Genomic DNA, 25,344 nt, shown 5'->3' with positions numbered 1-25,344 from the left:
CAGGCTGTGTAGCAATTTGTTTATGTACATAAGGATGTTCCTTGTATCTTCCTGAGGGATCGTGATGAAATTTTCATGGAGATGGTCTGCAATCCTCTCCTGAAGGTTTCTAGAGGTGGCTGCTTGATTTCTTCCTCCATGGTAGACACCATTGCAGTAAACAGGCTAGCAGCATATGGACTCAGGAGGCTTCAGGATCCCAGCAGCAGCTGTGCTCTCTGTGCCTTTGTTACCCTCAGGAGTGAGATATCAGCTAAAATCATCACCACCATCTGTGGCAAATAGTGCCAGTACTCAGCGCCATTGCCCTGTACTCGTATCCATGGAAATAGGGACCGAAATTTTCCTGTTTTACACAACCAAACAATTCCCTCCTCCCTCACCCCCACTCCTGGTGGGCCATACTCACCTTGGCTGCAGCTGGAGAGTGGTGCTGTGCAGAGGTGACCCAAGACTGAAGTGTCAATAAGCATGTCTGATTTTAAAACTTTTATGAGCATAAAGAAGGAAGTTCTGAAACTAAACATTTTACTTTCTGTTGTGACTGTAAATATAATCTTTCATCTGTAGCTGCTGCCGTTACAGCCCTGAGAAGTGCCCCCTCCACACCCACGGGACACCAGTCCCTGATGAGGAGGAGGAAGAAGCAGACTACAGAGGACACGTTCAGTGAGATCCTCCAAACCAGTGCTGCATCAGACCATGAAAAGAAAGCCTGGAAAGTGAATATAGCAGACAGCTTGGAGAAGGAAAGAGCGGACAGGAGAAATGCCCAGGAGTCCTATTAGGGAAGGAAGAGGGAATCTTTCTTTGGAGCTATCAAGTAGGCCGATGTATGGCTTCATGAGTTGGGAGGAGCAAGGGGTACTCTGGGTCCACCAGAATCACAACTGGTATTTCAATATCGCCAATGGTCAATATCCACCAGTCAAGAAAGCATGTCACTGTGTGCAGCTTTCTGAACAGTCCTCTGTTCTTAAAGATGCAAGCCTCATGCCCACACTGATATGGGAGAAGTGTCCCCAGTGATCCACCAATGATTGCATAACCATAGATGTTTCTGTTGCAAGGTGGGCTGATGCTAAAACAGGGATGTGCTGTATATGCCCCACCACAGTTTGGGAATCCTAGAGTTGCAAATACATCCACATGTTCCATAGAATCTCTATGGATAGTAATTTCATGCTCTAATAAGAATATAACATTAGGAATCTATTATCGACCACCTGACCAGGACAGTGATAGTGATGATGAAATGCTAAGGGAAATTAGAGAGGCTATCAAAATTAAGAACTCAGTAATAGTGGGGGATTTCAATTATCCCCATATTGACTGGGAATATGTCACCTCAGGATGAAATGCAGAGACAAAATTTCTTGATATTTTAAATGACTGCTTCTTGGAGCAGCTGGTACGGGAGCCCACAAGGGGAGAGGCAACTCCCGATTTAGTCCTGAGTGGAGCACAGGAGCTAGTCCAAGAGGTAATTATAACAGGACCGCTTGGAAATAGTGACCATAATATAATAACATTTAACATTCCTGTGGTGGGAAGAACACCTCAACAATCCAACACTGTGACATTTAATTTCAGAAAGGGGAACTATGCAAAAATGAGGGGGTTAGTGAAACAGAAATGAAAAGGTACAGTGACTAGAGTGAAATCCCTGCAAGCTGCAGGGACGCTTTTCAAAGACACCATAATAGAGGCCCAACTTAAATGTATACCCCAAATTAAAAAACACAGTAAAAGAACTAAAAAAGAGCCACCGTGGCTTAACAACCATGTAAAAGAAGCAGTGAGAGATAAAAAGGCATCTTTTAAAAAGTGGAAGTCAAATCCTAGTGAGGTAAATAGAAAGGAACGTAAACATTGCCTAATTAAGTGTAAAAATGTAATAAGAAAAGCCGAAGAGGAGTTTGAAGAATGGCTACCCAAAAACTCAAAAGGTAATAACAAAATGTTTAAGTACATCAGAAGCAGGAAGCCTGCTAAACAATCGGTGGGGTCCCTGGACGATCGAGATACAAAAGGAGCGCTTAAAGTTGATAAAATCATTGTGGAGAAACTAAATGGATTCTTTGCTTCAGTCTTCACGGCTGAGGACATTAGGAAGATTCCCAAACCTAAGCCGGCTTTTGTAGGTGACAAATTGGAGGAATTGTCACAGATTGAGGTGTCATTAGAGGAGATTTTGGAATTAATTGATAAACTTAACAGTAACAAGTCACAGGGACCAGATGGCATTCACCCAAGAGTTCTGAAAGAACTCAAATGTGAAGTTGTGGAACTATTAACTATGGTTTGTAACCTGTCCTTTAAATCAGCTTCTGTACCCAATGACTGGAAGATAGCTAATGTAACACCAATATTTTAAAAAGGCTCTAGAGGTGATCCCAGCAATTACAGACCACTAAGTCTAACGTCAGTACTGGGCAAATTAGTTGAAACAATAGTAAAGAATAAAATTGTCAGACACATAGAAGAACATAAATTGTTGGGCAAAAGTCAACATGGTTCCTGTAAAGGGAAATCGTGTCTTACTAATCTATTAGAGTTCTTTTAAGGAGTCAACAAACATGTGGACAAGGGGGATCCAGTGGACATAGTGTACTTAGATTTCCAGAAAGCCTTTGACAAGGTCCCTCACCAAAGGCTCTTACATAAATTAAGTTGTCATGGGATAAGAGGGAAGGTCCTTTCATGGATTGAGAACTGGTTAAAAGAGAGGGAACAAAGGTAGGAATAAATGGTAAATTCTCAGAATGGAGAGGGGTAACTAGTGGTTTCCCCCAAGGGTCAGTCCTAGGACCAATCCTATTCAACTTATTCATAAATGATCTGGAGAAAGGGATAAAAAGTGAGGTGGCAAAGTTTGCAGATGATACTAAACTGCTCAAGATAGTTAAGACCAAAGCAGACTGTGAAGAACTTCAAAAAGATCTCATAAAACTAAGTGATTGGGCAACAAAATGGCAAATGAAATTTAATGTGGATAAATGTAAAGTAATGCACATTGGAAGAAATAACCCCAACTATACATACAATATGATGGGGGCTAATTTAGCTAAAACGAATCAGGAAAAAGATCTTGGAGTCATCATGGAAAGTTCTCTGAAGACGTCCACACAGTGTGCAGCGGCAGTCAAAAAAGCAAACAGGATGACTGATTGAATGATTTCCCATTGACCAGGTGTAATCCGGAGCTGCAAGCTTCCACAGTGAGATCATCCCTCACTTCTGAACTGTAAGTGCAGGTCTCAGTTTTGTGTCCTGCATGGGAGGGCTGAAGCAAGATCAGCACACAGATCCTGGAAGGTGGCTTTTACATCAGAAAGTTCTACAACCACTGCTCATCATCACAAATCTGCATTATGATGCAACCCCACCTGTCAGTGCTCATTTCTCAATCCCAGAAGCAGCGCTTCACACTCTGCAGCTGATCCATGAATCCCAACAACCTTAAATTGGTTTTTGCTATGTCCCTTAGCAATTTGTCCTCAAATAAATTGTCATGTCCCCCATTGTTATACTTCCTACAGCTCTGCAACTACTGGAAGAGTCATTTGTTCTTTGTTTGCAATGTTCATGAGAATAGTGCAGAGCTGTGTGGGCGCCATGCTTCCGTCAGAGATGGTGGACAAGTGCTGCATGGGTTTGTGGGGTTTTAAAAAAGGCGTGAAAATTATGGGATAGGGATGGCATTATGGGATGGAGAAAACTGCATGATGGGAACTTGACACCCCCCCCCAGTCTCAGAGTTCCCTGCGTAACTCATTTCTACCCGATAACACATTGCAAAAATCCCCCAAAACGCATTGCACCAGAGGGTGGTGCACAATGCTTAATTTATGCCAAGGCTTGCCTTGTACCTCTAGGCTTGACAGTTCATAGCCCCGGCATCTCTAGGCTTGCCGCTTCAGTTATGAAAGTAAAAAAATTGCTTGAGCCCCGGCACCTCTTTCATTACAAATTAAGCTCTGGTGGTGCGTGACACACTAGGACACATACCAATGGTGCACTGCACTTTGCAGTGAGATAAGCAAGCTTGATGAGTATACAAAGTGCCAAAGCAAGCAGACAAGTGTGCATGCTCACAAGTGAATATACCAACTGCGGTGGCTTTATGCTAATATACTTTGCCCTGACCAGTTTGTAGTGTAGACCTGGCCCTAGTGATAAGAAGGGGAAGGTCTGATCTGTTACCTGTTCCACAACAGAACACAAGCAAGACTTGTGAAATTGAAGGACAGTACAATTTAGAATCAATAAAAGGAAATAATCCTTTACAAAGGATACAGTATAATCAATCTGTGGAACTGGTACGAAATGAAGGAGGATACAGGAATGGATGGACCAGTGATATGATGCAATTTGTTAGGAGAGGGGGATAATGGACTAGACAGACCAGTGATCTGATGCAATAAGGCAGTTCCTATATTCCTATGCACCCATCCCAAAAATAAAAACAAACATCAATTATTTCTCCCAGCAATCTAGAGAATTGGACTCTGTCTCTTTCCAAGAGATGTTGCATATGTGTAGGGGAGGGGAAAAATTCTGTCCCTTCTCATAGGTGATCTTACCTTCTTGTAGGTGAGCTTGGTCTGAGATAGTGGGTCAAAGTCTGACACACGCATAGAGTGCTCATACTTCTGGGCAAAGTGGCATATCTCCTTCCTATCTCTGTCTGCAGCAAGAAGATAGAAGAATGAGACTACTGAGAGGCTGAAGAGCATGATTGAGGACACAGCAAAACAAGCCAGAATTTCAGCTGAATCAGAAAGGTGAGGCAGCATGCTACTGTCTACCTTACTTCATTCCAGTGAATAAGAATGAGGATGAATGGGGAGGATAAACGTACCGTTCCCCGCTATCTCACTATTAAAGAATCAGTTAAGGTACTGGCCCAAGGAAGTAAAATGGCAAAATTATGATGACATCCAGGTTATATATCAAATAAGAAACACTATTATAGATCTAGGAACAGTTACCTTTCCAACAACATATGAGGGAAGTCAACCCTGTAGTTAAGGTACAGAACTAGTAGCCAGCTTGGTTCTATCTCTGGCCCTGGCACATAAACCCTACATGACCTGGGACAAGTAATTTAACCTCTCCCTGCCTCAATTTCCCCAGCTTTAAAATGTTTTCTTATTTCTTTACTGATTTATAGATTCCAGGTCCAGAAGGAACCTTTGTGATCACCTAGTCTGGCCTTCTGTATAGCACAGGCTGTAGAAGTTCCCCAAAATCATTCCTAGAACAGGAAAAATATCCAATCTAGATTTAAAAAATTGCCAGTGATGGAGAATCCACCATGACCCTTGGTAAATTGTTCCAATGGTTAATTACTCTCACCGTTACAAATTTATGATTTACAGTCTGAATTTGTCTAGCTTCAACTTCCAGCCATTAGATCATATTACACTTTTCTCTGCTAGAGTGAAGAGCCCATTATCAAATATTTGTTCCCCATGTAGACTGTACCAAATCACCCCTTAGCCTTCTCTTTGTTAAGATAGACTCAAGGAGCTCAATCTATCACTATAAGAGATGTTTTTTAATCCTTTAATCATTCTTGTGGCTCTTCTCTGAACCTTCTCCAATTTATCAACATTCTTCTTGAATTGTGGGCACCAGAACTGAACACAGTATTCCAGCAGTAGTAGCACCTGTGTCAATTACAGAGGTAAAGTAACCTCTCTACTTCGACTCGAGATTCCCGTTTATGCATCCCAGGATCGCACTAGCTCTTTTGGCCACTGTGTCACACTGGAGCTCATGTTCAGCTGATTACCCACCATCACTCCCAAATCTTTTTCAATCACTGTTCCCCCTATAAGTGTGGCCTGCATTCTTTGTTCATAGATGTACATATTTAACCATATTAGCACCCATATTGTTTGCTGGCACTCAGTTTACCAAGTGATGCAGATAGCTCTGAATCAGTGACATGTCTTCATTATTTAACACTCCCTCAAGTTTTATGTCAGCTGCAAACTTTATCAGTGATGATTTTATGTTTTCTTCCAGGTCATTTATAAGAATTTTAAATAGCATAGAGCCAAGAACTGTCCCCATGGGAATTCACTGGAAACACATCCATTCAATGACAATTCCCCATTTACAATTCCATTTTGAAATCTACCAGTTAGCCAGTTTTTACTTCATTTAGTGTGTGCCATGTTAGTTTTATATCGTTCTAGTTTTTTAATCAAAATATTGCATGATAGCAAGTCACTTCACAGTAACATTACAAAGCTATATTCGTTAATTTTTATGAGGTTCTCAATTACTGTAGGCATGAGTGCCTTACACATGCCAACTGAAAAATAAATGCCAAAACATTTAGCTCTTAATAGTTTAGGGGGTGCTGATGCACAATCTGTGTTCCAGGTTACTGGGGGTTCCTTAAATCAAAACAATGAGATTTGCTAATGATGTATGTGATAATGAATATTATTTATCATAGCTATACTGCAGGATTATTCTCACACCACTCATTTTGGTTCCAATGCTGCAAATATTTATGTACGTGAATAGCCCCATTGAACTCAATAGAACTATCTACATGCATAAAGTTCAGCATGGGCAGGGCTGGCCTTAGGGAAAATGGCACCCTGGGCGAACTTGCATTTTGGTGCTTCTGGCCCCCATGGGCGTGGCATCTCCCCATTTCCCCTCATGAGCTCCCCAGGCTCCCCACCCTGCCTTCTCCCCATACCCTTGCACTGTGCACCCTTCGTCCCAAATGCCTGCTCCCCCTCCTGCACCCATAATCCCTACACCCCTTCACTCCCAACCTCTGCCCACCCTCCTGCCCCCTAACCTCTGCACTGTGCCCCCTTCACCCCAACCCCTGCACTCCCTTCCTGTGCCCCAATCCCTGCACCTCCCTCCTGAGCCCCTAACCTCTACATTGTGCATGCCTCCTCACCCCAATCCCTGCCCTCCTCCTGCACCCCAACACCTGCCCCCTCCTGAGCCCCTAACCCCTGCACTGTGTTCTTCATCCCTGCCCCTCCTGTGCCCCAAATCCCTGTGCATACCTCCTTCACCCCAATCTCTGTCCCCCCCCCAACACCTGTCCCCTCCTGAGCCCCTAACCCTTGCATCCCCCTCCTGCACCCACGTTGGGAAACTGACCTGGATGCATAAAGCAGTTGGCATTGCTGCTTGCTCCCCCACTGGACTGCTGCTCTCCTCCTCACAGCCCCCTAGTGACCTGCATCCAGGTCACTTTCCCTGCGGGCTGTGTAAGGGGAGGGCAGGAGAGCAGCAGCTTCTGATGCCTTAGCACAGCCCAGGTGGGGAAGTGACCTGGATGCAGGGAGCCCTGGTGTATGTGTTGGGGAGACTGTGTGAAGGAAAGTGTGTGTGTGTTGAGGGGATGTGTGTTCCTGAGGGAGTGAGTGAGTGCGCTGTCTCTTTAAGAAAGCACTCAGGGTCAGGAGCCTGAACTAGGCTTGTTCAAACACAAGCAGCTGCCAGCAGCTCCAGATCCAGAGAGGCAGCAGCACACACCGATTCCCCCCTGTCCCATCACCCCAGTTTAGTGGAAATCAGGTACACGGGTAGGGGGACACCCCTCCGCCCCACCGCCCACAGAGCAGACAGGAGGATGCTCCCAGTCCAAAGGGAGTGGGTGGGACAGGAACAGCAGTGGCTGCACATGTGGAGCAGGGTGGAGGAGGGACATCCCTGCTCCAGAGGAGTCACCTGGCTTGAGGACTGGTCGTCCAACTGCCGCCTGCACCTCAGGTTTCTCCCCCTCCCCTACGCTGCTGCTCACCTGCCTGCCCTGCCGCCTCATCAGCCCAGCTGGCCTCTCGGCAGCAGGTCAGGTGGGAATCCAAACCCTGCACACGACGCCCCCTTGGGCAGGCTGCACTGGGCAAGGGCCGTACAGCCTACCCCAAAGGCCAGCCCTGAGCATGGGCATAAGTATTCACAGATTCAGGGCCTAAACTCCCCAAACCCTGTCCCAATTATTCACTGGGCTCAAAACCTGTCATGGATTCTCTGCAAGAGGTATCTTTGTTTGTTTCAAAGTCCTGATCAGGAATCTAGAGCTGTCTCCAGGACATGAGGGCACACACTATTTATATATTCAGAATTTCAAAAATTACATGGTAAAATTACTTTTTGCTAGGGCAAATACTCAAGGAGGGTGTGAGCTGCTGGAGATGCCGGTGGCATTTCAATCTGGAGATTGCAGGAAATGTCCTAATGTGGGACTCCACTGGAAGGGGGATCATTAATACCCCAGTATTCATTGGCAGGAAATGTCCTGATCTGGAGCACCTTAAGCTGTACTCATCTCCCCAATAACAACCCCAAAGATATGTAATTAGAAAGCATGTGTGCCTCTGTCCCTGGATGTCTTGAAGTGTTTTTTCTCTCTTCTGAAGCTCTTCTGTCCAGAGTATCTCTTTAATGATTCCAAATCCTCAATCACCTTCAACAATAACAAAAACAACAACAATTGGTGTTAGGGATTAATTCCACACTAAATTTTGGGGCTTGGGAACAAAAGGACCCCAGACTCCTAAAGCAGCTATTTGAGCTCAAATGTTTTCAGTTCTGAAATATAATTCTACAATCAATTAACTCTTTCTCCTGCTTCCTTTTTCTGTTATCTTTCCTGCCATTGCTCTTCCATTCTCTTTCCTCTCCCTACTACATACATACCTACACACACAAAATCCAGTTAATTCACAAAATGCCCATTCAAAGCTGCAAGATTCTGTTCTAATTTTGGGGGTGTCCTCCCTATAATTTCCCCCCCCTTTAAAGGGGTCAGTAATTTCCAGCACCTACTCTCCTCGGAAGCGTTAGGAGGCCACTATTTTGCAATATCTACCCTGCTGGAATGATGCATTGCCCAAATGTACCATTAGGAGACACTCCTAAATTACTCCTGGGGGAATTCTGTGCCAAAAAATTAAAAATTCTGCAACAAAAAAAGTAAAGATTCTGTGAATAATATTCTCAGATTCTGCAAAATTCTGCGTATTTTATTTTTCAAAATAACACAATATAATCCAGTTTCAATTATTTTTGGTCATTCATTTCAAAATACCTGCCAGCAAGTATGTCTGTAACAATACAGACAACAAAAAAAGATTCAGAAAATGTTTTTTGACAAATAGAGTCCTTACTAGGCATATTAATACAGAACTCTGAGTAATAATTCATTAAAACTACAATACAGAACCATATTTCCTGCACTTCCCAGAAGCTGTGCAAAGGCTGGGGGAGTCAAGGGTAACGGAGGAGCTGAGGGGGAGGGAAATAATTGCTGGGAAGCAGCCTGTGTGTGAACTTGAAGGGTTGTTGGGTATGGGTAGGAAAAGTATAGAAGAGTTTTTTGGGGGGGACAGCAAGGGGCTGTTAGGGAACTTCCCCCATGCAGATCCTGGCTGACTCCTAGCCTCTCTCAGTCAAGCACAAGTGTCCCGCCACTCCCACTCCGACACCCACTCCCCCATCCCCACATGGCCTTGTACCCCCTGCCCCTGTGTCTCTGTGCCCCCACTGAGCCACTCCCCTGTCCCTATGTGGCTTTGCATCCCCTCCCCATCACTATGTGGCCATGCACCTCCCTTCCCCCAGTGGCCCTGAGCCTCCACTCCCATTGAGCCCCTGCCCCAGTCTGTCCTCCCACACTAGCCTTTATGAGCCCATGTCTGACCCCTCAGTAGCCCCACACTGTCTGTCTCCACATAGTCCCTGTCTCCTGAACTGGCCCTACAGATGCTGCGAAGAAGGCTCTGCAGGCTCTCTGTGTTCTATCGCCACAGCACCTGCCGGTGGGCAAAAGGCAGAACTGCAGCAACTTTTCTGCAGAAGCTTTTTTCTGTACAAAAAAATAAAAATATGCATGGCTCATTAATTATGTGTGTGCACAGTGGCGCAGAATTCCCCCAGGTGTACTAAGTTTATGCTTTTCCTTGCATACGCTGCAGCAAACTGTCTTTACTCACCAGGTCACCAGTGTGGAATTTTTCCAGCTCCAGTCGCAAATGTGCAATTTTCTGGTTCACTTTCTGCATACTGCCAATTGGGCACACTGAGAAGGTAGGTATGTTAAGGAAACTCTTTGGAGAATATTAATAGGTGTAACAAACCAGACAAAAAATCATGCTGCTACTCTTTTTCTGATACTCTGATTCTCTCTCTTTGACTTGTTTTCCCCTGTCTCTGCAGCCCTGACTCATCTCACTAACTACACAATCCAAATCTTTTCAGAAAAGCCTCCAAACCCGTTGCAACTGGTATCCATACAGTGGAGCTGCAGACTTTGGACTACCAACAAAATGTTTGGCAAATTGGGGAGCCCTTGAAAAATTAAAATGGAAGGAATATATATTTTGATTTTGCCTCAAAGAGATGCTTCTCATAGGCTGTAGACACCCTGCCATCCATTAAAATACATTCCATACCAATAAATACAGTCTGTACCCCATGTTCACCCTTTTTACAAGACCATGATAAATGTTGTACTAAGTATGCCTTATGAGATATCACTTCAAAAATTCAACGTGCTGAACATTATTGTCCTGGTAAAATATGTGTGGCAAAATTGTATGTAAAAAGTTACAAGATTCTACTGTATAATATTGCTGTAACATGATCCAAATTCAGAAAAGCAGGCACAAATAAGTTCATCAGAAAGAAAAGACAACCAACACCTTAGCCTGGTGTCAACAAAGTCAAGGGGACCATCACCTAGTTAAATGGCCATTCTTTGGTAGGAAGAAAGGTGTAAGCAAGAACTTTACATATTGACAATAGAACTGGGGATTCCCATGTAAACAGACCGGCTATCACCTGAACCCCATCTGGAGATAATCCTCAAAGAGAAGGGAGTGGTGTAAGAACAGAGAACACACACAAATTACCTCTCTACTCTACTTCTCTGCTCATGGCAGCAACAATGCCTGAAGAGACACTGAACTGGGGGAGGCCTAAAAGCTTCCAGCCATTAAAGACTACAAAGAGCAGGTGATGAGAAAAACCTTTGCTTTGAATCTACTTAGCTTGGTAAGTTACATCATCCAGTAGAGAGCTGGGCAATAAAAGCCACATTTCTGGGGGAAAGTCTGGGACTGGGAGTTTGCTGGTATCGCCCTGTATGGAATTCATGAGTGGCTGGTAATTCAGCTGGGAGTGATTTTGCATGCTAGATGCTGTATGTGAATTGGCCAGGAGTGGTTGTTCTCCCAGCAAAGCAGTGTAAAGGCACCTCTGATTGGAGAATTGAGGGGACACAGCTGTTCAACAGTTTAGAGTGTACCCTGAGTGATGTCACAATAACCTTCACAGCACAATACATTAGCCAGTCATCAAGAAATATAACAGCAAAATCTCCCCAACCATTTACTGACAGTCAACAAGTTTGGGCTATTACAAACCAAGTGCTGATGAAACTTGGGGGGAGGGATAGCTCAGTGGTTTGAGTATTAGCCTGCTAAACCCAGCGTTGTGAGTTCAATCCTTGAGGGGGCCACTTGGGGATCTGGGGCAAAATCAGTACTTGGTCCTGCTAGTGAAGGCAGGGGGCTGGACTCAATGACCTTTCAAGGTCCCTTCCAGTTCTAGGAGATGGGATAAATCAAGTCTTACCTTTCCCTTCCCCTGCATCTGAGCAGTTCTTAACTGCTGAAATCTCAGCATCATGCCCTTATTAGAACAGCCCAAACCGTGGTGAGTTATGTTTAGTTGGTCAAGTGAAGCAACCCCTCACACTCAATGCAATGACATTTCTTTGTGTGTCTGTAACATGATCATTGTTGAAAATCACATCTGATCAATTCCAGAATCTCAGAAAATCCTCTAGGTATCAATGGGCAGAACCCTATTGATTTTGGTGAAAATCAGAAACTTAGAAAACCCTGATTTCCATTAAAATCCCTATTTAGTCACTGAGGATATAGGGTGAGATGGTGACCTCATCATTAGAGTTCAATTAGGGTTAGTGGAGCCCTTAGCTGCCACCCTCTGCCACACCCACACACTGAACAGAACCCTATTGATGTTGATGAAAATCAGAAACCAAAAAAAAACCAAAACTGATTTTAGAAACCCCAAAAGCTTGATTTCCACTGTTTATCAAAATCAGAGTTCTGCCCATTGTGGGGGATGGGGGCAAGGGGCTTGGCTGGAGTGGAAGCACAAAGTGCCCATCTGGGCATACAGCTTGGCCTACATAAGCAACACAGTATGTGACTTTCTAGCATTGATTGTTCACTAGCAGAAGATACATGAAGGTTTCTCATTTAGGCTCTGCTGCATGTCCAACTTCTCAGTCTCCTTTGCTTGTTGCAGGGGCAATACCCCCATAAATTCTTGGAATGGGTTCATCGGTGAAGTATTATTTAAGGCTGCCATGTTTCCAGTGCAAAATATAAACTAATTCCTAGCAAAGTGGGGACAAAACATTTCCATTACAAAAATATTTTTATAGAACCTCTTTTCTTCTTCCTCTCTCCCACTTCACTGCCTTCAAAACCAAATGCCCTTTAACATACATTGCTGGATTTTGCTTTGAGTGGGTTCGTACTGAGATCCCTCTTGATAATTCTTCATTGCCACAGGCAGTAAGGACACTGCACCTCACGTGGAAAGGTCAGGAGATTTGTGGGGCTCAGATGAGTGGGAGAAGGTCGTTGGAGGACAATTCTCCCCATAACAATGGAAACAAACAGCCAGGCTATGTTTTAAGGCATAAGTAAGGATTCAGCAAGCTCAGATGTTTCCAGATTAACACTTGTTTTGTGACCTCTTGTTTTCTCCCTGATATATATGCTGTATTTATTTGTATTACTTTTATAATTTTAACTGTAATTTCCTTGGGGGCAGGCAGCTTGTTATATACTTTACTTGTACAGTGCCTTACACACCTATAACACTATAATAAATAATAATAAATGGGAAATGTGTGGAAGGTCAGAGAAACTTTGGAGTGAAGGAGGGTGATATTAAACTATCAGGGTTTGGTAGCATTTTTAGGGTATGATGTGAGATGTCTGGGCAATCCGCCAGCGAATGAGCAGCAAGCAGGCCTGTCAAAAGTTCCTGTATGAAAATATTAACCAAGATAATTCACATTTGAGAATCTGGGAAAGCAGCTGGTTAGGAGGAAAGAGTGGAGAAGGGGCCCTCTGTCCTGATGAAATGAGTTTCCTTAAAAGAGGGACACGGTGAGTGAGATAATATCTTTTACTTGACCAACTTCTACTGATGAAAGAGAAGAAGAGCTTTTGATCAATACCAGAGCTGAAGGTCTCAAGAGGAGCGACTTGGAAAGCTTGTCTCCTCTTTCACCCTCAGAAGTTGATCCAATACAAGCTATTGCCTCACCCACGTTGTGTCTCACACACCCTGGGACCAACAGGGCTACACCACCCCCACAGCTCCTCAAAAGCACATCTTTTTGGGAAGTGACTAGGACAAAGTAGGCAACCTATGGCACGCATTCCAAAGGCAGCATGCGAGCTGATTTTCAGTGGCACTCACACTGCCCGGCTCCTGGCCACCGGTCCGGGGGGCTCTGCATTTTAATTTCATTTTAAATTAAGTTTCTTAAACATTTTAAAAACCATATTTACTTTACATACAACAATAGTTTAGTTATCTATTATAGACTTATAGAAAGAGACCTTCTAAAAACGTTAACATGTATTACTGGCACGTGAAACCTTAAATTAGAGTGAATAAATGAAGACTCGGCACACCACTTCTGAAAGGTTGCCGCCCCTGGACTAGGACACGGCAGGGTTGGTTGTTGTGTCTCAAGTGTCACCCCCGCCCCTGTTTGCCAGACTGGAGCTGGTACACGCAGGCCCCACGGGGCAGGCGGCACTGGGGTAGCGCCTCCTCCCCTGCCCATCGGCAGCCCGGACAGGCTGCTGGAACTGAACGGAGCCCTCGGGCTGCCCACGTTGCCAGTTCAGCCCCTGGAGCAGCTCGGCGCTGGGAGGCTACAAAGGCCCCTAAAGACCCCGCCCCGGGCTGCCAGCGGCTGCAGCGCAGAGCCTCAGCGCAGGAGGGATTTGTAACCCCGCCGCCAGCCCCGCCCGGGCTCCAGCGCCTCCTCACGCCGCTCGGGGGCGCAGCGTCACCTCCTGCTTCGCACGGGCGGGGCTCACAGCGCCGAGAGCGGCTGAACCCCGGCTGGGGGGCGCCGGGCGCGGACACAGCCCGGCAGGGAGAGAGCCCCGCCCCCCAGCCGCTGCCGCCCGCCCAGGAGCCTGCCGGGGGGTGCTGCCCGCGCACGGCTCACCGCAGCGCTTGCGGGAGCCCCCAGGAGGCGCTAGGCGGGAGAAGTCTCCAGCGCGGGATCATTATATCTTGCCTCGCTAGGCGTCCCTCTATCACCATGGCAACCCTGCGGCGTAAACCATTCTCCTCCGCACTCCGAAGGGAGGGACCGCTCCCATTGGGTGGGGGAGGAGGGAGACAAGGAACTCGAGCTGAGGTAGAGAGAGAATGCCGTTGGGTCGCACTCACCTCCCTCTTCCATGGTACTGTCTAGCTTCAGAGTCTCCCCACGCGTGACCATTCGCGAGTCCGACACTACCATTCCGGGCTGGAGAGGGGGGAGGTCTGACATCTGATACCGGTTCATATCTCTGAACTCTCAGGGGCGCTGAATACGGATCGTTCCATTCATGAGCAGATCCCTGTGGAGATGATGTACTTTAACGTATGCCCTTATACAGAATAACGTTCTACCGGTTCCCGGCCTTCCCCTCTCCCCAGTGGTAGAGTCCTAACCCTCTTCCATCGAGGTGGTATGGCCCGTTCCGCCTCTGCAAACAGCTACGGACCTCGAAGGTGTCAGATACGCATGCGCAAGACAGCCGGCGGTGGGCTACAAGGCCAAAGTGGTGCAGGTGAGGTGAGGACTATGAGCTTTCCCGCCGCGCGGGTACTAGAAGGGTAGGGGGACCCGGATGTTTCAGCCTCGTTTTTGATTTAAAGAGACAATGTCCACAATCTCCACTGACACCCCAATATCCCCCCCGCCCCCAGACACGCGCGCGTGTCGCTGCGGTGACGGGCTCCCTGTAGCAGCCCCAGCCAGGCACGGGGGGTGACCAGATCCCAAGGGAGGGGCCGCGAGGAGCGCGCTGCACGGCTCCTGGGTGACCTCTGCGGAGACACAGGGGCACATTGAGGTCTCCCGGGGGAGCTGCTGCCCGGCCGCAGGGTTTCAGAGGGAGAAGTGAGTCAGGGCTGCGTCTTCACTGCCCGGATCTGGGAACCTGGGCTAGCCAAGCCCATATGTGACCGTCCACACTGCTGAGCCCTACTCAGCTGTCACCCCTGTAGCCACATCCACACTGGCACTGCAGTAGCCTGGGTTAGGCGTGAGGATTTCTGGGGGCGTAGCCCAGGGGTTTTAGCAATGCAGTAAGCGGAGCTATTCAAGCAGTTTTTGGTAGCATGTTGTGGAAGAGCCCGTCTGTCCTTCCTGGGCCCCGGGGGAAGTGTTCTCAAGCCTGCCAAGCCCGTAAACTAAAGCACTTCCAGCTTGGGACTCTGCAGGCCCCATGGAACGTAGGATATAAACACTGAACCAGTGTACAGAAACTGGTAGGTGAATTCTGGTGCAGGAGAAGAGACTACATAGAAGAATAGATGTAGTTTGACTTCTATATTTGGAGGTGTGGGGGGGGGACAGGGTCACATGCCCCCCCTGTGGGGGGTTGGGGGGGGGATGGACATGCAGGGTCCCAGGCCCCAGGGAAGCAGAAGTGGCATGTGGGGAGCATGCAGGGTCATGTGCCCCTCCCTCCCACCCCCAATTTTAGCCTTCCATTTAGCACAGAGGTTTTCAAACTGTGGCGTATCCCCCTAGGAGGAAGTGCCCCACAGTTTGAAAACTATTGCCTCCTGCCAGGAGCCAGAGGATCAGAAGCTGGAGGGAACTGCTTGGGGCCCTGGCTCTCCACGCTGAGGGAGCCAGGATACTGGCTGGAAGCCCAGCAGCCCTCCCTGCCCTGCTCCCCAAGCTGAACTGCCTCTGCACGGCCAGGAGCTGCCCAGGCAGGGTGGGTGGCACAACTCCAGGCTGCGCTTTGACGCACTCTTGCCTCTGCCCTGAAGGAGCCTGGCACTGACCAACAACACCCCCAGGAACTGGTCCCTGCCAGCGGAGCCCGACTGCCATGAGATGCTCCCTCCAGCTTCCGATCTGCCAGCTCCTGGCAGGAGGTGATAGTTTTCAAACTGTGGGGCAGGGGGATGTGTCACATGGTTTGAAAACCTTTATGCTAAATGGGAGACAGAAATCTGGGTGGGGTGCGGGGAGAGGAGAGATGTGACGTGACTCCATGTCGCCTCTGGTTTGGGGGGGGCAATGCTCCCCTGCTCTCCCCAATCTCTGCCCCTGCATAGAAGGTAAAGAAAATCCAATCCTGGGGAATTACAGGAAGGCACTGAAGGATTAGTAGTACCTAAATTATGTAACCTGGGTTACAGTTTGCATTCACACTGCAGAGTGGGTGTGTCACAGCCTGAGTTAAAGCAGAACCCAAGCTTTAACCCCCAGTCAGGCAAGCAAATCTGGATTCAAAGCCACTCCAAAAGCAGGTCAAAGGTTTTATTGTGGTGACAGCATGGGGTTTAGAACTAAAACCCAGGTAAGAGGCTGGGTTAACCATGCAGTGACGACATCCCTTTAAAGGGACTACTTACTACAGGCAGATGAGACTATTCCGGGGTGAATGCTTCATATAGAAGCTTTGTTCTTTTTAAAGTGGGACTGAACAAAGCTCTGAAAATGTACTTGGGGCTTCTGGTTTTAGAGTACAACTGATTAAAATCGATAAAATCCCCAGCTGATCAAATATTTGAGGAAACCAGTAGCTTTCTATAAAATAGTAACTGAAAATACTCTAAAATTACAATATGTACACTCAAGAAGACACTTTCTAGAGAGAGCTTAAAAGATTCTCGCTCACTGAGGGCTCATCCCTAGGTCTTAAGAAGAGTTAAACAGTGATTTTAAATATATCCTATCATTTTACTTTTTTAAAGGCCATAATTTGTCTAAGCATAAATGCTGAAAATTGGAACCAACAAACTGGAAATCCTAAGTATTCCATAGGGAATCATCCTGCGGTGTGAGGTTGGATAGATAAGAAACGTCTGAGGGGTTTTTTTTCTATGTTTTGTCCTTGTATCTGGAAAACAGGGCAGGGCAGCAGAGGTGAGCAGGCTTGGATTTGGAAAGCCATGCCTCTCTTTGGGAACACCTTCAGTCCAAAGAAAACTCCCCCTAGGAAATCAGCCTCTCTCTCCAACCTGCACTCGGTAAGTACTGGGTTCTAGGGATCTTCTATCAACCCTTTAATAACAAGGGGCAGGTGGTCTGCCTTAGAAATGTTACTTTGTCATGAGAGTTGTCACAATATTAGACACTTCCCCCCACCTCTCCTCTCTTATATTCCTATCTGTTTCTCCTTCCTCTTCTTGTCCAGAATCATGACTGCTTACTGATGGCTGGATAATGAGAGCAGGAGTGGAATGTTTAGTTAGTGGCATACTTCACTCCATCTTCATTCAGAAGCCGGATTCACTGCACCTGAAACTTCTGTGTGCTTTTAATACTGACCCCAGTGGGGCAGGGACTTTCCTTACAGTTGTCACCAAAGATAAAGTAGGCCCCGGAGAATGAACTCCCCTCATATCCCTAAAGATAGCTCTTTTAGTTCAGGGGTGACGTATGTTGGAAGGAGACTCTGTATAGGTGTGTGTGTGACAGAAGCTTGTACTGCAGAAGCATGTGCAATGTTAATAATAGGACATCAGATTCTATGGCCACTGGTACAGCACCTTTCACAAGAATGCCAGTCACTTTAGGAAAAGTGAAGGTGTGAGGGAAAGTATGGAGAGAAAAAATGAAAATTCTAGAAAACATTGAATTCTTTCTGCAGCTGGACAGATCGACTCGTGAAATTGAGCTGGGCCTGGACTATGGCACTCCCAACATGAACCTCACTGGACAGAGTCTGAAGTTTGAGAATGGCCAATGGATAGCAGGTGAGGAGCTGCTCCTGTTGCTTTGGTCTGGGAGGATTGTGGAGTTACCTGATGATTATAACTTTGGACTGTCTCTCCTTTAGAGTCAGGGAGCAGCAGTGGGGATCGCAGGGAGACACAGCGCCTGCGCAAGCGGAACCAGCAGTTGGAGGAAGAAAACAATCTCCTGCGTCTGAAAGTGGATATCCTGCTGGACATGGTGAGGATGGGAAGATTCACTTCTCTGAAGTGACCAGAAATGCCTCCGAGACAGAGTGAAGAGCTCTGGGTCATCCCAAAAACACAGATCCTAATGCCAACCTGTGTCCCTGCTCCCATTCACACTGAGCCCTACCTCGCTGTTAGGCACACTTAACAACGGTAGTGATTGTGCAAGAGTGAAAACTGACTTCATCCACTTCCTCCCCAAGAGGAGGAGGTGGTCAAGGTCCCTTCAGCAGAAGAGCTGGATTACAGTGAGTACCATATTTGAAAGGAGGGGCCTGAACATCTGGATGATATGGGAATACTTCCCCCATACTTGAGTGTTTTCCATTTTCTATTGGTACATTAGTATCTTCTTCTCATCTCCCTTCTAGCATCTGCTTGTCACTGTTGGGCTTCCGCACAGTCAGTGAAATGAAGACCTTGACCATTCATGGTCACTTGAGATCTTAGGTTCCATAAGGCCTCCCTTTTTGCAAGAGTAATGAAAAAGATCGTTCATCTCTATATAGTCTTTTACCCCAAAGACCATTATAAACTGAAATACAGCCATACACAGGGATCACCGCTTCCATGAAAAAAATGCAGCCACTCCTGGAGTGAAACATGGTAACTATTTAACAAAGTAAGAATGTTAACCGCTATGTCGGGGCGGCCAAATTTACTGAGCTTCCGAGTCACGTATGTCAATCTTCAGAAGTTCAAGTGCTGAGGTGCGCCTGCTGGGGATAGGGGCTTCTGCTCTGCGGCAGGGTCTCAGGATTTCAGCCCAGTCCTGCTGAAGCCCCAAGCCCTGGCAGGTGCACCCCATGGGGTTGAAGCCCTGAGACTCCCCCTTCCTGCTGGACAGAAGCCAGAGGCAATGCGCAGGAGGGGGGTACGTGGGGTCACATGCCCCCCCCCCCCCCCCCCCAGATCTTTGCTAGGATTTGCTGATCCCGCTCGGTCACATGGTGCCTTTGGGCCCCTCTCCCTGCACAGCAGCTGCTGGAGCTGGCAAGCTGGGAGCTGCAGCCATGGGGAAGAGGCAGTGACATACAGCTGGGAGTTTCAGGGAGAACCCCTAAGATTAAGAGGGAGGCGTGCCTGGGAGGGCGTGACTCAAGCTGTTGGGAGGGGGGTGAACCTTTAAATTGTGACACCCCCCCCCCGCTCTCAAGCACCAGTTGTCTATAGCAGAAGCCCCAAGCCGCACCTCTCCACCCCCCATCTGGTAGGTGGAGAATGGAGGTGTTGTGGGGGGCTCTGTGAGCTGCACTTTAACTCTAAAAGAGCTGCGATTTGGCCACCCCTGCGCTATGTCATCCTGACGAAATAGCAGTTTGGGTAATTACATTCTCCTTCCCTAAATTCCTTCTGCAGTTTCAGTTGGAAAGATGTTTTTGTGGTTAAAGCACAGTCAGGAGATCTGTGCTCTCCATAGAGTTTCTGGGTGGCCTTGGGCAACTCAGTGAACCTTTGTGCCTCGGTTTCCCTCTCTGTAAAATGAGAGTGATATTTCTCTATCCTCACGCAAGGTCTTTGGACACAGTATGCTGTGAAATCCAAAGTATTAATTGGGGAAACTCTCACTTCTTTCTAAAGCTGTTGTATAGTGCGTTACAGACTCAGAACCTGCTGAGTTCCACCCCAAAGGTGCCTGTGTATCTGTAGTGTATGTCTGTAAAGTGCTTAGGGATCCTGCTGGGTTGAAGGGACTTCAGAGATATAAGTTAGATAGTACTTTCCTTGTTCTGGTGTATGTCTTATAAAAACAATACTCCATGGGAATGTGAGGGATTATTCTTACTCTTATTCTTGCCTGCTTTTGGTTGCAGCTCTCTGAGACCACAGCTGAGTCCCATCTGATGGAGAAGGAGCTGGAGGACCTGAAGAGTCACAGCCGGAGGAGGAAGTGAACAACAGCAAGAAACGGAGTTAGGGGACGGGCAAGCAAGGGAATTTGGTTTGAATTCTCCATCACCCATGCAAGCAGGGCTCCTAAAGCCTGGCTGGGGCAGCTTCATTGTCTTGGTAGCACTTGGTGATATTACAGTCCGCTGGACAGGTAGCCAAGTTCCCAGGCTTGAAATGTTAATGGGGCCTCCAATCAGAAGGATCTACTATACTACTCCACAGAGCTGCTGCAATGCTCTTGATAAGTCACTGTAGGACATGTTCTGTAGTGATGAACATCTGTTTCTCCCAGACCACTCCTCACTTCTTTTCCTCTATAGACCTGCCACTCAAGGCACAGAGCCGTTGATGGAAGCATATGTTGATAATCTGTTTTCTCAAAGAGTGCTGAGCAAGAGTCCTTTCTATACTGTGAGCAGAGGAGTATTTATGAGTGGATGGTAGGGAAGATGTCTTTGTATATGTGCATGGCCTTAGTGTCTCTGGTTTGCAGATTCTGAATGGGTCTCCTTGCGAATATCTCACAAGCTTCAGATTGGCCCTTCCCCTGACTCCTGTTCTAAAAATCAAATAACATCCTAAACTAAAATAGTCTTTCCATTTTCAGATATTTATTATTATTATTTTTGTACAAACCATTAACTCTGCTTCCTGATGTTGGCAGGTGGGTTTCTGGAATTGTTTGTTCTCCTGAGTGTTTCTTACGTTTGTATAAAATGAAAACAAATTAAAAAATTTGTATAAAATTAAAACAAATCACATTTGTGAATCAGTTACATTCTTGCAAAGGTCGGGATCAGGTTACAGGCACATGTGTATATACACACGCGCACACACACACATATATAAAAACAGTAGCACCTATAAGCCCTAACTGAAAGCAGGCCCCAGAAGGCTAGACGCTGCACAGACATGTAGTGAGAGACAGTCCTTGCCCTGAAGAGCTTACAGTCTGATTACATAGGATAGACAAAGGGTAAGAGGGGAAACAGGTGGAGTGATTCATTCAAGGTCACACAGCAGGTCAGTGGCAGATCTGGGAATAGAAAGCCAGTCTCTTGAGTCCTACGTCAGTGCCCTATACACTAACTCAACATTGCCTCCATCTCACAGAGATGTATTATGCCCTTCCTCCACGGGCCATGGCACAACTACTGGTCATTTCCTTCTGCAGCAGAGGAGATGAGCAAGTGGGAGAGGGCCGGGGTCTAATTTTCCCTCTGCATACCCACTTCGCAAGGTGTCAGGGCAAGAGCCTGTTACCTGCAGGGTTAAATTAGGGACATGAGCCTTTAGAAGCAGAGGGGCCAGGAAGCAGTGGGCAATGGAGGAGGCCACCTAGGAGTAGGGTGACCAGATGTCCTGATTTTATAGGGACAGTCCCGATTTTTGGATCTTTTTCTTATATAGGCTCCTATTACCCCCCATCCCCGTCCCGATTTTTCACACTTGCTGTCTGGTCACCCTACCTAGGAGTTACTGATAGATGGAAGAGGTGGAGAGGAAAGGCAAGGCTAGGGGCTGTGCAGCGGGTGTGGGGCAGCAGCGATGGAGCATGGGAGAAAGCAGCTAGGCTGGGGCGCAGGCGAGGGCCCCTTGCCCTGATGGAGTTGCAGAACTGGGCAGCAGAGGCCGCTGGGGGGGAGGTTGACCACTAGAGGCCGCTCTCAGCCCCGCCCGCGTGACTGTCGCTCGCCTCCCTTTCGGTGTCTCTCTGTCCGCTGCCCGGGCCTCCAGCTCGTCGGCTCTCTTCCGGTTCCGGTGTCTCCCCCTCTGTCCTGGTTGCAGCCATGGCCGCCGCGTCGCCCCTGTCCCCCGAGGAGCTGCTGCTGCCCAAGAGCGGCCCGGGCCAGGCGGAGGAGCTGGAGGACGAGCTGGAGGACGACGACGAGGTACCGGGGGGGCGGAGCAGGGGGGGCGGAGCCGTCCGCGGGCTCCATGTGCGAGGCTGGGGTGACCCCGGGCGTGGGGGGCGCAGGGCAGGGGCTGCTCCCAGCGGCATCTCACGGGTCTGACTCCGAGCCTCTCCTCCCGCAGCTGGACGAGACCCTGAGCGAGCGGCTCTGGGGCCTGACCGAGATGTTCCCGGAGAGCGTCCGGACCGCGGCGGGAGCTACCTTCGCTCTGTCCCTCTCTGTGGCCCAGAGAATGTACCGGTGAGAAGGCGGCGCCGGGGGCGTGGCTGGGTCTGGCTGTCCCGGGCGGGGGCGGGTTGTCGGGGCCGCGTGGCTTTGTTCAGGTCACCAATCAGATCCCGCGCTGCCGGTGCTGCGTTCTCCGCCCCTGCCACCGGTTGTTGGGTTTGTGCGAGCGTCAGTGGGCAGCGCAGATTGTGCTGAAGGTGTGTGTAGTAACGCTACACATCCTGCTAAAGCATACAGCAGAGTATGGGAGCCGGGACTGGCATAGCAAAGGCGACTACAGATTAGGTTCAGGTACTTTGGCAGAGCTACGTGGAGTGTGCAACACTGGAATATCAAAAATTAGTCCAAATCAGGATTGAGGTACCCAGGCAGAGCTGTATGGGAGTTTCTCTTGGTCCTCCCTTTGTAGAGGCAGAAGGGGAACAGGGGGCTGTCCCATATAAAAGGAGAAGGGAAAACAAGATTTTTCTGTCATGATTATTTTTTCTCTCTAGATTCTCCAGGGCAGCTCTGTGGATTGGGAGTACCTCCTTCATGATCCTCGTTCTTCCTGTTGTATTTGAAACTGAGAAACTGCAGATGGAGCAACAGCAGCAGCTGCAGCAGCGACAGGTGAGCCTGAAACCTCAAGACCCTTTTTCCATTGCAGTCCATGAACACAGGCTAATACTCTTTGGTTGCCTTGCAACATAGAGATTAGCAGATGATGATGGGGTTTTGGGGGCTTCATAAACCTTGTCAGGGGTTTGGGGTACAGGCTGCCTTGGGGCTGTGGTGGGGAGAGAGGGCGCCACAGCAGCCTGGGGCTGGGCAAGAGAGCCTTTCCCCGCTGCATGCCTGCATAGACCTTGATAGCCTGCTGCATAGCCGCACAGCTTAGAGGGAACTTAGGCTGGAGTGTTGGGGAAGAGCTCTTAAATCAGTGGTGGGCAAACTTTGGCCCTTCAGGGCAATCCACTGGCGGGCCACGAGACTGTTTACATTGACCGTCCACAGGCCCAGCAACTCGCAGCTCCCAGTGGCTGCGGTTTGCCGTTCCCAGACAATGGGCGCTACGGGAAGCGGCGTGGGGCCACAGGGATGTACTGGCCGCCACTTCCCACAGCTCCCATTGGCCGGGAACTGTGAAAAGCCGTGTCTGTGGACGGTCAATGTAAACACTGTCTCGTGGTCCGCCAGCGGATTACCCTGATGTGCTGCGTGCGGCCCGTAGGTTGCCCACCACTGGTTTAGATTCTGCACAACCTGAGTATATCATGCAGCCATCAAATACATCATAGCTCCTGATACAGCTCATGGGCCACATGTTTGATACCCTTGACTAAGAGTACTAGGGTGAGATGTCTTCTTTTCCCTTTGCTATCTGAATAAGTCTACAGCAGTTAAGTTAGCTGTCATAGCAGAGGGGGAATGGTATTGCAAAGTGACAGGAGTATTGCACTCTCAGCCCTGCAGAGTGAGTTAAAAACATAAGAACGGCCATACTGGGCCAGACCAATGGTCCATCTAGCCTAGTATCCTGTCTTCCGACAGTGGCCAATGCCAAATGCTTTGGAGGGAATAAACAGAACAAGGCAATTGAGTGATCCATTCCCCGTTGTCCCAATTATACTTTTGCCCTTCACAACATCCCCTGGCAACAATTTCCATAGACTGTGTGTTGTGTGAAGTACTTCCTTTTGTTTTAAACCTGCTGCCTATTAATTGCATTGGGTGACCACTGATTTTGGGGTTATGCGAAGTGGTAAATAACACTTCCTTATTCATTTTCTCCTCACCGTTCATGATTTTATAGACCTCTATTGTCTCTTTTCTGAGCTGAACAGTCCCAATCTTTTTAATCTCTCCACATAACATTGTTAGCTTTTTTTTGTCTGCTGCTGCACCCATTGAATGCATGTTTTCAGAGAACTATCCATGACTCCAAGATCTTTCTTGAATAGTAACAGCTAATTTAGTCCCCATCATGTTGTATGTATAGTTGAGATTGTTTTCCAATATGCATTACTTTGCATTTATCAACACTGAATTTCATCTACCATTTTGTTGCCCAGTCACAAATGTGGAGCCCTTATTATTGGAGGTGCTAAACCTTCTCCTTACTGGAACTCTGGGGGCAGGGAGGGAGGGGTGCTATGCTGTTTTCAATCTTTATAGTTAATTTGAATAGTTTTTTTTAACACAGTATCATCTCTTGCAGATTCTCTTAGGACCCACTACAGGGCTGTCTGGAAGTATGCCAGGGGCCCTGCCTCCACTTTCTGGAAAGATCTAACTTCCAAAAGCTGCTTCAGATCCATATCACATGGAGAGACCTCAACATTGATTCATTTGAACTGTTGGTTTGTCAGGGTGGGCATTCCCCCCCCTCTTTTTTTTTTTAAACTTTAGGACACTGACCTATCCATAATGGGGCAAAATCCCCTCTCCTGGACCGTTTTTTTTTTTTATGGGCTTCTCCCTGTAGCTTCCCCTCCAGAGGTCACAAGTTTTTCCTTTTATCCAATTAGTCCATGCAGCAAGCAGTTAGAGACTTTAAAATGAAAAGCTCCTGCTGTGGACTCCTTACCTTAGGCCACAAGTTAGGTTCTGGCCAGTTTGTTCAGTAAATTCTGCAATCAAAAGAAAATCCTGTATTTCTCCTGGCTAAATCAAGGGCAGAAGAGGCCACCGATAGAAAGGAAGGCGTGTATTTACCAAGAGGCAGAGTGGATCACAAAGGGTAGTAAGTTTCATCTGAGCCCTGTGGGGAAAACTTGTTTTCAAATATTTTCCTTGCAATTTCTTTTGTTGGCGGAGGAAAGGGGAGTACATTTGGTTAAAGACAGTGCTGATTCTGTTTGCATCATAAAACAACTACATTTTGGAAATCAGCTGCATACTTTTTTGTATTAAGTATTAAATAAATTCAACCCAAACATGGTGTGTTTAGTAGACATCCCTTGTCCCCCCAGATACTAATGGAAAATTAGAATAGATGTTGCAGCTTTGCACCCAGATGGGTGGTTAGCCTCTAGTTTTATGTACACAGTATTAGCTGTGA

General features: G+C 47.5%; 3 protein-coding genes across 8 annotated transcripts in view; 2 read left to right on the top strand and 1 right to left on the bottom strand.

Annotated features, from left to right (window-relative positions):
* The window catches only part of FAM227A (family with sequence similarity 227 member A), a 55,091-nt gene extending 40,451 nt beyond the window's left edge, over positions 1-14,640 (bottom strand). For 2 of the 6 annotated variants that reach the window (XM_034776468.1, XM_034776495.1), the window contains exons 1-5: positions 14,518-14,640; positions 12,270-12,424; positions 9,990-10,075; positions 8,371-8,461; positions 4,587-4,690 (exon numbers count right to left, since the gene is read on the bottom strand). In XM_034776468.1, the coding sequence (XP_034632359.1) occupies positions 4,587-4,690; positions 8,371-8,461; positions 9,990-10,075; positions 12,270-12,396 (408 nt within the window). In that variant the 5' untranslated portion in view covers positions 12,397-12,424; positions 14,518-14,640. Of the gene's footprint in view, positions 1-4,586; positions 4,691-8,370; positions 8,462-9,989; positions 10,076-12,269; positions 12,425-14,129; positions 14,212-14,290; positions 14,370-14,517 lie in introns of those variants that run through there. The other 4 variants (XM_034776487.1, XM_034776478.1, XM_034776502.1 and 1 more) reach the window with 4 other exon arrangements.
* CBY1 (chibby family member 1, beta catenin antagonist) lies at positions 14,633-20,923 on the top strand. Its single transcript, XM_034776548.1, is given in 6 exon segments — positions 14,633-14,908; positions 17,210-17,237; positions 17,240-17,328; positions 17,952-18,057; positions 18,141-18,256; positions 20,079-20,923. Coding segments are annotated over 6 exon segments (525 nt in total). The 5' UTR covers positions 14,633-14,803; the 3' UTR covers positions 20,160-20,923.
* Positions 20,924-21,888: 965 nt separating this feature from the next.
* Positions 21,889-25,224, top strand: TOMM22 (translocase of outer mitochondrial membrane 22). Its single transcript, XM_034776561.1, has 4 exons — positions 21,889-22,049; positions 22,195-22,313; positions 22,796-22,913; positions 24,502-25,224. Exons 1-4 carry the CDS (start codon positions 21,948-21,950, stop codon positions 24,574-24,576), a joined length of 414 nt encoding a protein of 137 aa, XP_034632452.1. The 5' UTR covers positions 21,889-21,947; the 3' UTR covers positions 24,577-25,224.
* Positions 25,225-25,344: the final 120 nt, after the last annotated feature.

This window comes from Trachemys scripta, chromosome 1, assembly GCF_013100865.1.
Source record: "Trachemys scripta elegans isolate TJP31775 chromosome 1, CAS_Tse_1.0, whole genome shotgun sequence".
Taxonomy (NCBI): domain Eukaryota; kingdom Metazoa; phylum Chordata; order Testudines; family Emydidae; genus Trachemys; species Trachemys scripta.
This window is presented reverse-complemented; position numbering and strand designations above follow the sequence as displayed.

What these genes read in the sequence shown, in the direction of transcription:
- TOMM22 (XM_034776561.1), top strand. Translation starts at nt 21,948, where the DNA reads ATGGCCGCCGCGTCGCCCCTGTCCCCCGAGGAGCTGCTGCTGCCCAAG. An exon ending in AGCTGGAGGACGACGACGAG is followed by an intron (nt 22,050 to 22,194) that starts GTACCGGGGGGG and finishes CTCCTCCCGCAG; the next exon opens with CTGGACGAGACCCTGAGCGA. An exon ending in AGCAGCTGCAGCAGCGACAG is followed by an intron (nt 22,914 to 24,501) that starts GTGAGCCTGAAA and finishes CATCTCTTGCAG; the next exon opens with ATTCTCTTAGGACCCACTAC.